Source organism: Acipenser ruthenus, chromosome 4 (assembly GCF_902713425.1).
Source record: "Acipenser ruthenus chromosome 4, fAciRut3.2 maternal haplotype, whole genome shotgun sequence".
NCBI classification, from domain to species: Eukaryota; Metazoa; Chordata; class Actinopteri; order Acipenseriformes; family Acipenseridae; genus Acipenser; species Acipenser ruthenus.
This window is the reverse complement of record NC_081192.1, coordinates 32722293-32735551: the sequence shown is the minus strand read 5'-3', so window position 1 is coordinate 32735551 and position 13259 is coordinate 32722293. Positions and strand designations below refer to the sequence as shown.

Sequence of the window (13259 nt, the reverse complement as noted above, 5' to 3'; positions counted from 1 at the left end):
GTCACATACATTTGTTGAATTGTGAAAACAAAAATATTAAAAAAAATAACTTTAAGGGCCAAACTTTAGATGAGCGTTTCTTTGTTTTCTGAGCTAAAATAATTTGATCATGCCCGGACAAGCGCAGTATGTTCCACCTTTTAACGCGTACCGCAAATTAACACTCCATGTGTCCGATATCTGATTCAGCCCTATACCACGGTTCATACCGTACCTAGAAGAGAATGATTCGATTTTGACATCATATCCTATTGCAGATTAGGCCTATTGCAATATTAATTTTCTTCAACAAAAACAAAACATATCACATAAACGAGCCAATATGTAGCCAATTCTAAAGAAAAAAAAACTGACAATAGTTTTTTGGCAAGTACCACTAGAAAAAAATATTACATGAAATTATTACATTCATTTGCCCCTAATACACAAATAAATCAGAGATGTGCATAACAAAATTACTACAGGTGACGTCAATTTATGCTGTCAAATTTTTCTACGTTTCGTACTGCTCATGCCCAGATTTATTTCCTTGCAGACTGAGGACGCTCATCAAAAACCGATACGCAAGTCTTTGGATATGAAAGTACTTGTTTTGTAAACGTACATTTTACTCCACGTGTAGATAATTAGTTTTATATTAAATACAGACAGCTGCTTACTGAACGGTAAAGTGCAGGCCCTACTACATAGGGAGTTACATTAAAAAAAAAATAATAAGAAAAAATGCAACTACTGTATAAGCTGACTGCACATTTTTACATTGAAAGGTAGTGTTTTCTTGAAACTAGTATAAGTAGGCTCAAGTATACCTTTGTAAAATTATTTTGCAAATGTAGCATACTTATTCATATTATTATTATTATTATTATTATTATTATTAGGAAAGCTTGTATGTAATGTTGCTACTGTATGTTATGCGTGTTTTACAGTAGGTCTGTACTATGATATGTCCACACACCCCCATCACATTTTGAAAGCTTCATAGGTAGAGCTGCCAAGGTAAGAAACTTTGACAGCTGATCTGCACCCATCAAATTCTTCTACCCTCAATAAAGCACATTATCAAAGTATGATATATTTCAAGTTGTAGACCTAGACCCATTACCAAAATACTGTATTACATTTTCCCAGCATGCAGGGTTTTGTACATATGGGCACTATATCATTTGATATCTATTATCTATTATTATTATTATTATTATTATTATTATTATTATTATTATTATTAATAATAATAATAATAATAATAATAATAATAATAATAATAATACAGCCTGGTGTGAGTCCCGATTCTATTTGTTATGCTGTTAATTTTAGTTTGAAAATAAGTAATTTTAATTATATTATTTTAGTTCTGCTATATAATGTTTTGAACTACTCTCTATATAGCCACAAAGAGGAATTGTTGGTTTGTTTTAACTAGACCAGAAGAAAAAACAAACAAAAAAAAAAAAAAAAGAAAAACAACTTTTATAGCTACAGGTGAATTTTTGGTACAGGTATCAGATTTTTACAAGGTAGCAAGATTTGACGCTTAGACATGTCAAAGTAACTGTTTAACTTGGTGAACCTTATCACAGCCTCCTGTGTCAGCAAGTACAGATGATTATATTCTGAAACAGCTTTTGTATCAACACATACAGGTGATTCTATGGCGACACAGCTTCTGTGTCAACAAGTACAGGTGTTTGTATTGTGACATATGCTCTGTCAACACATACAGGTGATTATATTATGACACAGCATCTCACGTACAGTTGTTCATATACTGGCACAACATCGCCTTTGGCTCAGGACGCATAACTCCAGTTGCTATCAACTACCACACCGTGGAGCCTTCATTGACTGGCACTATATTCTGTTTAACTTCCTGGATCATATCTAGTTTTTAATGTTAGTAGTGCCACCAGCCAAGTTTGCCTTTTGCGTTAGTCCCAATTGTGTGTTGATATATATAATTAGTAACAGGTGGTAATTGTTCTATCATGGCTTACTCTACATTTAACATGTTTTGGTCATATGGCAACAGAAAGAAAATAATGTATTGTTATTATCTACAATAAATCACTCTAGAAATCTAGCAACCCTATATACTGAACCCCTAATGAATAGTTATATGTAAAACTCTCAAAAGACATGCTTTCAGGAACATAATTTGTTGAGAAAATAAAATTTACCTGCAATTAGTATGTTCCAAAGGTCATCACATGACTCATTCCAATCAATGGTCTTAAAGCTTGAACAACTGGAACCACAAACTAAACCATTTACTTATTATACATTTGTAACAGTAGGCAATTTTCCAGTATTTTAACCCCTTGACCTGTCATTATTTTAACCTATTATTTTAGCTCATATATGATAAGGTCCAAAGCATACCTTCAGTGTATGGAGGATCATTTGTGTCAAAATTAAAAAATAAATAAATAAATAAATAAGTAAGCAAAAAACATAATTCATACATACATACATACATACACATAAATACAAATCTAAATAAATAAATATACAAATCTAAATATATAAATAAAAATCTAAATACATTACATAGAAAAATATATTTATTTATTTATTTTGTTTTTCATTTTGGCAATCTTTTCACTCTATAGTATTTCTCATTAGCGTCAATCACACTGGAAGGGCGGGACAATATCGTCGTTGGTGCTTTTGATTATCTGCTAGCTGGTCTGCCAGGTTTGAGTTAGCATAGAATCGAGAAGCAGTAGTAATTTATCCACGATGGTGTTGATTGTGCAGTTTATACATCTCTGAAAGCACAATCTGATAAAAAAAAAAAAACTAACAAAAAAACACTGTAGGCCACATGTGGTTGAGCGAATACGTGTAACTCAAGTCAAATTACAAAAAGTAAACCATATGCCTATGAGTACAACTCAAAATAGTTGAACTGTACATGTTAACTTTGATTAGGATTCACAACAATAAATATACTTTGCAAACGTCGTATGCCAAGATGGCACTTGTTCCATAAATTCGGTTCACGGTGAATTTAAGGACAGCCTGGGTTGTTTTTCCACACGAGAGCCCAGCGGTGCTACTGATGTCACACGCAACAAAAGACAGTTGTTAATAATTATTGTTATTAATTAACTCAAGTTTGCCAAAAGATGCGCAAACAAATGGTGTTCAAAAATTAATAGATCAACGATACAGCTGTATCTATGGTATCGCTATATTTTGTAAATACAGTTATGCATTTCTTTATAATCCAAAAATTTTACTAGTTGGAAGTCTAACTAACCTACTTGACTGTCTAACTAACAGTCTAACTAACCTGAGTTAACTAACCTGAGTTAACTGTCTAACTAACCTACTTGACTTTTTTGAGGATGCAACATTGAAAATGGATAACTGCAAAGCATACGACATGGTTTATTTAGATTTCCAGAAAGTTTTGACAAAGTCCCGCATAAAAGATTAATTCTCAAACTGAACGCAGTAGGGATTCAAGGAAATGCATGCACATGGATTAGGGAGTGGTTAACAGGTAGAAAACAGAAAGTACTGATTAGAGGAGAAACCTCAAAATGGAGCGAGGTAACCAGTGGAGTACCACAGGGATCAGTATTAGGTCCTCTGCTATTCCTAATCTACATTAATGATTTAGATTCTGGTATAGTAAGCAAACTTGTTAAATTTGCAGACGACACAAAAATAGGAGGAGTGGCAAACACTGTTGAAGCAGCAAAGGTCATTCAAAATGATCTAGACAGCATTCAAAATTGGGCAGACACATGGCAAATTAAATTTAATAGAGAAAAGTGTAAAGTATTGCATGCGGGTAATAAAAATGTGCATTATAAATATTATATGGGAGATAGTGAAATTGAAGAAGGGAACTATGAAAAAGACCTAGGAGTTTATGTTGACTCAGAAATGTCTTCATCTAGACAATGTGGGGAAGCTATAAAAAAGGCCAACAAGATGCTCGGATATATTGTGAGAAGTGTTGAATTTAAATCAAGGGAAGTAATGTTAAAACTCTACAATGCATTAGTAAGACCTCACCTAGAATATTGTGTTCAGTTCTGGTCACCTCGTTACTGCTCTAGAAAGAGTGCAAAGAAGAGCAACCAGAATTATCTCCGGGTTTGAAAGGCATGTTGTATGCAGACAGGCTAAAAGAATTGAATCTATTGAGTCTTGAACAAAGAAGACTACGCGGCGATCTGATTCAAACATTCAAAATCCTAAAAGGTATAGACAATGTCAACCCAGGGGACTTCTTTGACCTGAAAAAAGAAACAAGGACCAGGGCTCACAAATGGAGATTAGATAAAGGGGCATTCAGAACAGAAAATAGGAGGCACTTTTTTACACAGAGAATTGTGAGGGTCTGGAACCAACTCCCCAGTAATGTTGTTGAAGCTGACACCCTGGGATCCTTCAAGAAGCTGCTTGATGAGATTCTGGGATCAATAAGCTACTAACAACCAAACGAGCAAGATGGGCTGAATGGCCTCCTCTCGTTTGTAAACTTTCTTATGTTCTTGGTTATATTTCAATTACTTCTTGTGATGGGGAAAAAATAAGGTTTTAAAAATACGATAGTTGTATGCATGGTACAGTACTGCTGTACAGTATTTTGTTTGACTATTTTTGTAAATAAGTTTAGAATTGTTTTATTTTCCGCATTTTTTCCTTTATATTAATATAATAAAGGTCAGATCTTTCTGAACACTTCTATCTGCCACAGAGAAAAGAGAGCCAGCACCACTTTCATTTAATGAGTAACTTATGGATGACCGACTATTGCTGGAAACAGAACTTTTTTAATTCTGGCACAAATTATCCTCTATATCAGTGCCCTTTAGTGTACAATAATACAATTGAGCAATAGAACCCGGAAACGAGGGCTTAACCGTCTGGTAAGATGACATAGATGACAGGAGGACTTGCATAAACACAACTAGTGATTAACCAAAGGCTCCTGGGCCTAATGGAGTTCCATACAGAGTGTACAAGAGTGCCCCTGGTGTTCTATGAATCCTGTGGAAATTGATGAAAGTAGCATGGGAAAAACAGGTTGTACCAAGAGCATGGCCCCTAGCAGGTGGGGTCTTTATACCCAAAGAAAAAGATTCTAGGAGTATCTGTCAGTTTCACCCTATTTCCCTGTTAAACGTGGAAGGCAAGATTTTCTTAAGCATTGTTGCTCAGAGATTGTCAGCTTGCCTATTGAAGAACTGCTTCATTGACACTTCAGTACAGAAAGCTGGTATTCCAGGTTTCCCAGGATGCTTAGAACACATCAGTGTGATCTGGCAGCAAATTCAAACAGCTAAAAAGGAGAGGAAGGCGTCCATGTGACATTCCTGGATTTAGCCAATGCAGTCCACACTTTTTTAATTCTGGCAGCAGTGTGGAGTAGTGGTTAGGGCTCTGGACTCTTGACCGGAGGGTTGTGGGTTCAATCCCCAGTGGGGGACACTGCTGTTGTACCCTTGAGCAAGGTACTTTACCTAGATTGCTCCAGTAAAAACCCAACTGTATAAATGGGTAATTGTATGTAAAAATAATGTGATATCTGTATAATGTGATATGTTGTAACAATTGTAAGTCGCCCTGGATAAGGGCGTCTGCTAAGAAATAAATAAATAAATAAAATACGGTTCAGTACCACATGAGCTTCTTTGGGCAGCATTTGATTTTTTCAGTGTACTGAGGACAATAACAAACTTAGTGAAAGCCTACTTCGGAGATTGCAATTTTATTTTTCAACTTCACAATTCATCAGTACATGGCAATGTCTAGAAATTGGAATAATGGCAGGATGCACCATTCCTCCACTGGCTTTTACCATGGCAATGGAAGTAATTATTAGGGCGTCAAAATGGGTAGTGGGAGAAGAACGCTTGGCTTCTGGAATGCGACTGCCACCAATTGGAGCAGACATGGATGACATGACAATCATGACTACAACAGTAGCCTGCACTAATCGGTTATTGAGCAAACTAATCAATAACATTGAATGGGCACAAATGCAATTCAAGTCCAGTAAGTCAAGGAGCATCTCTATAATTAAAGGTAAAGTAGTGGATAAGAGGTTCTTAACGGTGAGGCAATACCAACACTGTCTGAGAAGCCTGTAAGGAAAGGATGAGTTGTGTAAAGGCAGTTTCCCAGGCCAAGCAGGGAGAATGGACGAGATGGCAGAGTGTGGAACAATGCAAGATCGGCTGGCGAGATCTATGGACAATGGAACACAGCAGGATCAGATTCCTCATCAGGTCAACACATGATGTTCTCCCATCACCAAGTAACCTTAATCTGTGAGTAGGAGAGGATCTGTGATGTCCTTTATGTTCATCGCCAGCTACATTAACCTTCGACCCTGATATTGTCTTATGTTCTGGATCAGCACGACTTGTTCACCTGGTAGACTTAACAGTGCCATGGGAGGATGCTGTGGATGAGGTGTATGAAAGGAAGAAACTTCAGTACGCTCAACTAACTGCTGAAGCGGAACAGCGAGGACCGACAGTCCAGGTTTACCCAGTGGAGGTGGGTTGTCGAGGATTTGTGGCACACTCCACAACCCAGTTTCTCAGAGACATCGGATTCATGGTCAAGAGTTAGTGAAGAACGTATCTGAAGCAGCAGAGAGGCGCAGCAACTGGCTCTGGTTGAGACAAAAAGATTCTGGGTGGGGACCTGAAGCATAGTAGAAAGAAAGCAACTTTGATGTAAAGGACGGCAAGTAAGCTGGGCTTAGCTGAGTGGGGGACGGAAGGGGGTGATGCTGGGATGCCAGAATCACTGTCAAGTCCTATTAAGGTGTCATGGGCTAGTCGATGAAACACCAAGGATGGAAGGTGCCCACTTGAAGACCCCAGAGAAGTACCCTACTCAGCTCAGTCCAGACGGTTGTCATGCTGATGCGTTGGGGAGGCCGCACTGTGGTTGATCCCCTGAGCCAGCATTGCAGCCGTTGTGTGTGCTGATGTGCCAAGGAGGCAAAATAGGCTGATCCCTGGAGCCAGCATTACACTTCAGCCATCAACACCAGGCAGAAGGATATCTACATCATCATATGGAAGGAAACACAGATGGATCACATTAGTTTACAGTAAAAGAATGTCTTAGTTGGTGCTTATTTGGAGAGAGTGGATTCCAATATCAGCATGAAGTTTTAACACCTACTCTCGTAATGGAAATCATGTTGCTAATGAATACAAACGTTTTCCTCAATATTCCATGAGTAATGCGGTTTGCTCAGAATTCCATCTGTGGTCTGGTAGCCTACACTCGGGCTTCATTATCCCAGCGTTGGACGCTTCGTGGGTATTTCCATTTGCCAAATAATACCTCACTACTAAAAGAAAAGCTTACTTACATGGAGCTGTTCTTCAGTTCAGGTACTTCATACAGAAAAGCAAACATGGTTTGTGAACTGTTTGTAAAACGTGCAAGAAAAGTACAGCTAACTTTTTACATTTCCAAATTAGGATTTGAGTGCATATTTGTGTATTTTTTTTTTTTTATAAGTTTCAGTATTTAAGTTACCATTAGGTCCTAAAATGTATTAGTGAAATAAATGAAAAAAAGTTTTAGTAATTAAAAATATCTAGTTGTCTGTGTGTTAATGATGATCATGCTGTTTGTGCACTTTGGACCTCTTCTCTTCAACATCTACATGCTTCCCTTGGGTCACCTTATCCACCAACATAGCCTCACGTTTCACTCCTATACTGATGACACCCAGCTCTACTTAAAACAGGACCCTGGATGTTCCTCTGCCATGGTATGGCTTTTGGCTTGCATTCAAGTCATTGAGGCCTGGATGTCTGCCAATTTTCTTGAGCTCGACACTAGCAAATTAGAACTCCTTCTAGTAGTATCTAAAACTCAACTTAAGAATCTCAATATAGCTGCCCTGAACCTCAGAAACTGTCTGCTGCTGCCTTCCCCCACTGTATGAAGCCCTTGGAGTACTTCTGGACAGCAGCCTCTCCTTTGATGCCCACATCTCCTCTGTGGTCAAATATTCCTTCTACCACCTTCGAAACATCTCCTAAGTCCCGGATGCGGAGATACTCTGTCATGCATTTGTCTCCTCTCAACTCGACTACTGCAACTCTCTTTGGTGGTCTTCCGGCACCAACTGCAGTTAGTTCAGAATGCTGCTGCTAGGATCCTTACCAGATGTAAGAAAATGTGAACACATCACCCCCCGTCTTGACCAGCTGCACTGGCTGCCTGTAAAGTTCAGGATTACTTTCAAAATTCTCCTGCTCACCTACAATGCCCTTCATCACACAGGTCCTGAGTACCTCTTCAACCTGCTGACCCGCTATGTCCCTGCCCGCAAGCTGAGGTCCTCCTACTCCGGCCTGCTTGTTATCCCCAAGCAAAAGTGCACTACACTTGGAGAATGCTCATTTAGCTTCATGGCTCTGACTCTGGAACTCTTTCCCAGCTTCGGTGTGTGATGCTCCCACTGTTGCCTGCTTTAAATCAGCTCTCGACCCACCTGTTCTCTCTTGCTTTCCATGCTCTTTAAGCCTGATCCGTTTTTTTTTTTTTTACTGTATCTTGTAAAGCGCTTTGTGATGGTGGTCCACTATGAAAGGCGCTATATAAAATAGATTGATTGATTGCATAACTTGTTCAGTTATTCAAAGCCTCCTTCCTGGCTTTGTTAGAGAAGAGAGCACTGTTCCTGTGTTGTTACTGTGATATGCTGAAATAAAGTTGCTGAAAGTAATCAGACTGCATCCAGTTGTTTGATTTCTTCAACTTGTCATTCAAACCGGAGACTAGTTGCTACTGTGGTTACTGTATGGCTGCCGACAGCAAACTATTCTGGATTTATTTTATTTTTACTTTATTTGCTATACTAAACTTAAATAGATAGATAGGCCAGCGAGGAAGCAGAATTAGTCTGCATTTACAGACAACATTCAGAGGGCGTGTACAAGAACGGAGATTTTCTTTCATCAAGCAGGAAAACGGTATAATACACAAATACTATATTTACATATTTTCTGGTGGATTGATTTGGAACAGTGATTAAAACATAGTTTGAAAGGTAACACTCGAGGTCCTTCACCAAAGACTAAAGTCTCGACTTTGTATCGACCAATCCGGTTAAAGGAAATCTCCGATCCATTTTCTAATAGTATTTTTATGTCGTGAGATAACTGAAATGGTTTGGGAATTAAACAACTGCACATGTAATATGTGAGGATTTCGATTACATGTGCAACAGCATATTGCCTCAGTGTCATTTTAATTATTAAAAGAAATCTCTTAAACTTTGATACATTAAGTGGTTTATCATATTGGTTAAAGTTGCATACTTTTAACATTTTCTGAATATTCAGTAAAACTTTCTTACTGCTGGCCACATCATTTCAGATTTTTTGTATTATGGGTTATACTTACGGTTGTAAATATTTCTTAACTGCAGTCTGGGATACAGGTGTTCCTAAATATTATGTCAGGCACCCAAGATCATGTCCTTTTAAAACTGGTAAATGGCTGCTTCACTCCACTTTGTTGTAATGATTGTAATGGGCCCGGACAGTCATGAATTGAATGTGGGAATTATTCAAGTAGAAACAAAGCTTTAGAGATGAGAAGAGTCTTGAACATACAACAATACATATTGAAAATAAATTAGAGCAGTCTTTTAGAGTGTAAACATTCTGTATTCTAAAACACTTCTGTACCAATTAAATACAGTATGCTGAAATACAGTATAAATTACAATTCTGTACATTATAACATAGTAAACACTATGATTTGATTGGGAACTATATACACCATTAATTCAAGAACAGCAGCAGCTTTTAAAACTATAAGGTCCCAGGTTTCTTGAAATGTGAAAATGACAGCAGGCCATTTGTTGTTGTAACCATTCTTCAACCTGCACTTGACAAAACACATAACTTCATAATGAACTGCTGTTTAGTAGTTGTTTTTTTCTTGTTTTTTGTTTTGTTTTTTTGCAATACTTAAATCAACCAGAAGACCCGGTCATTCAGTACAGAAAATCATGACATGCTTCCCACCCACTACTCACGTAGAAACCTACATGCTATACATTGCAAAACTGTCCCACATTCGCACACGCACACACACACACACATACTGCTTTTGTAAACCAATACAAAAAAACAAAGCCTGCTTTGTTGTAGTAATACTGTTTCAGTATTAAAACTGCCAGACAAGCATGTTTGAGAATTAGAGTTTTAAATGCAGTACTCCTAGCCTCTGGGCATTGCATATAACATGGTGGTTGAGTTTGTACCATTTTCAGTGCCATGCCCAGTCAGCACAGCAGTAGGGCCCCAGGAAGACACACAATCCATGAAACAGTCAGTGTGCTTATTAACACAGGAGAACAAGGCAGCATCTTACCTAGTAACCAAAGTAAATATGGCACTAAACGTTACAATAAAAATGACAAAGAAAAAAAAAATAAACAAAATGTATACAAACAGTTACAAAAGAAGGGTGTAGAGATACAATAAGAGGTTCTTTGGTAATTAACAACATTTAAAATTATTCAAATCAATATCTCACAACATTTTTTCTTTCCAATAAAATATTACATTTCTTGACTAAAATACATCATCCTTGTTAAAAGGGTAGTGCAAGAAGCACAGTACCTTAACACTATCTACATCGGTCTTGGATACATTGTATTTTAGTGCGCCGCCACTATCTGCTATTTGCAGATATCTAATAATAAAAAAAAGAAAAAGGAATTTAGTCAGAATTCTCTAGACTACATTCAAAAACAGTGGATTTTCAAACACCTTTACAGCTGTACATATTATATATATAGTGTATAGTAAGTGCAAAAACTGCAGCTCAGCTGACCCAGGATTTTCTGTTGTCCTGTTTCTTGGAAGAGGCCGTATCCCCCGCTCGCTGCAGCACCGTTGCCGAGGCCGCCCCCTCTGTCTTTGACGATGACCCTGGATTAAGTACTCCGCTTTTCCTTTTCTCCCGATTGGCTGGCACTTGTGACCTTGAAGTGCTGCTGTGCTGCTTCACCTTGTTGGGGGCTCTTGAAAGCCGGCTTGGCTTCACGAACACACCATGACCGGAGGCGCAGTGGAAGTATTCTTTTCCTTGAACAGTGCCGTCGTGTTTCCCTGTGAAACAAAACAGAGTCAATTAACAAGGTGAATGGCATTTATTGACCAAGGATAAAACATATTTGATTTCTTTGTTCTTTAATATTGCAATACAATTAGCAGCAGTGTGGAGTAGTGGTTAGGGCTCTGGACTCTTGACTGGAGGGTCATGGGTTCAATCCCCAGTGGGGGACACTGCTGTTGTACCCTTGAGCAAGGTACTTTACCTAGATTGTTTCAGTAAAAAAAAAACCCAACTGTATAAATGGGTAATTGTATGTAAAAATAATGTGATATCTGTATAATGTGAAATAATGTATAATGTGGTATCTTGTAACAATTGTAAGTCGCCCTGGATAAGGGCGTCTGCTAAGAAATAAATAAATAATTAATATATAACTTCAAAAACACTCAGTGATATAGAAACTACAGGGTTGATTTGACCAACCTAAACCACAGCTGTGTTTCTTTTTGAACATTTTACAGATGACACTATTTGCTTTGTTCATGTGCAGTGGATTATCCCAGTGTTGTGCCACTACATTAAGCAGACATTTCAATTCCCTTAATACACCCCTGTGGATTCACTGTACATGTACAAAGCAATGACACCACACCAAGGATCTTTGGAAAAAGGCAACCAAATAAACCGATGAAAAACAAACTAGTTAGAAATACCAAGTTAAGAATTAGGCACAGAGAAGTTAAGCTACTTTCCCCGCAGGGCTAGACCCCATTGCAACAAGGACATAATGTTTTTATATATATCACATAATATATATGGCAGATGCTCCAATGCTCTGCCCATCTCTGGTAATAAAACCACAGTTGTCTTTGCTACTCACCAGCTGGAAGGTCGAGCTCAACTCCAACCCATGTTCCTTCTGAGAAATCAACCAAACCTACATAGTGAATAGTTCCAGTCTTATTTCCTATACACACATGTTCCCCCACCACAATCCATGCAGGCACAACCGGTGACTGTCCTGCAGATGCGCTGTCGTCACTGCTTGAGGAATCCAAATGATTTGCAGAACTATCTATACCTGGACAGGTAGAGTTCAAATAGGATTCCATCAAAGCACCAGGGATCTGTTCTGCAGTTTTCAAATGGCTCTCAAAATCACTCGACAACCGATGACAGAGGTTCTTTTGAGTTTGGGTCTGCTCAGAATGGGCGAGACGCGATTCTCTCCCGTTTCGCATTTGGTTGGAGGTTTGCTCAACGACATTGCCTTTGTTGTGTGAACCATTGCTGCAACTTAATAAATGTCCGTCAATATTCTCAGTTTCTGCAACCTGAAACTGACCTTCAAACGACCCCAGATCCTTCCCATCTTCCGCACCTTTAAAGTCTGTAAACTCTTGACTTATGTTTGTAACATTCTCTTGAGGAGAAGGGTCCTCCACGTTATCCAAAGCTTGTTCTTCCATAACTGATATTTCATCCTTACAATTTGGTGTTCTTGGTGAGGAATCTAACATAGTTCTGGAAGGATTTTCTGGTTGGATTTGAGTGGGTGCGGAGGACTCTTTCTTTAAGGCACTTTTGTTTACTGCTGAGTTTTTGCCTACATGCATAGCTGGCTTCCCCACTTGTTCCAAAGGTTCCTGATTGAAGGACAGTTTTCTCTCCAGTGGTGCTGACTGAGAGAGGTCGTGGGGCTCCGCCTCTCTTGCCTGATTGGCCAGCTGGTCATTGCTGTCACTCCCAGTAAACATCACATCAGAGAGAGTTGCGTTTGAGGCACTGTGGGAGAAGTAGCCGCTGGTCACGCTGCTAGCCGTGGGGCTGCGGGAGACTTCCTTCTCCAAGAAACGCAAACTCATGAAATCCGGCTTGACATCCCGGTTGTCCAGGGTAGCGTTGTAAACTTCAAAGTCGGCAAAGTCTTCAGGGATGTAAGGCTGGAAACCGTGAAAATCCTGGGAGCCCATACTTTGCTTGCTCATAACATCTACATCATTATCGTCATCCTCAGAATCCTAAGAAATCAAAATAGAAGAAAATGTTTGGTTTGATTACCCTAGACATACAAGACAATAGATGGCTTTGGGGCTGTAATTAGAGAAAAAAAAATGTTATTATGGGAGGTTTTATTGACGCTGTATACTGTGGACTTAAATAAAAAAAAAAAAAAAAAAAAA

General features: G+C 38.5%; 1 protein-coding gene across 6 annotated transcripts in view; it reads right to left on the bottom strand.

Annotated features, from left to right (window-relative positions):
* Positions 1 to 9653: 9653 nt before the first annotated feature.
* The window catches only part of LOC117400173 (kinesin-like protein KIF13A), a 122134-nt gene continuing 118528 nt past the window's right edge, over positions 9654 to 13259 (bottom strand). For 5 of the 6 annotated variants that reach the window (XM_034920320.2, XM_034920339.2, XM_034920324.2 and 2 more), the window contains 2 exons: positions 11957 to 13097; positions 9654 to 11129 (listed from right to left, as the gene is read on the bottom strand). In XM_034920320.2, coding sequence (XP_034776211.2) covers positions 10843 to 11129; positions 11957 to 13097 — 1428 coding nt within the window. In that variant the 3' untranslated portion in view covers positions 9654 to 10842. Of the gene's footprint in view, positions 11130 to 11956; positions 13098 to 13259 lie in introns of those variants that run through there. The other variant, XM_033999649.3, reaches the window with a different exon arrangement.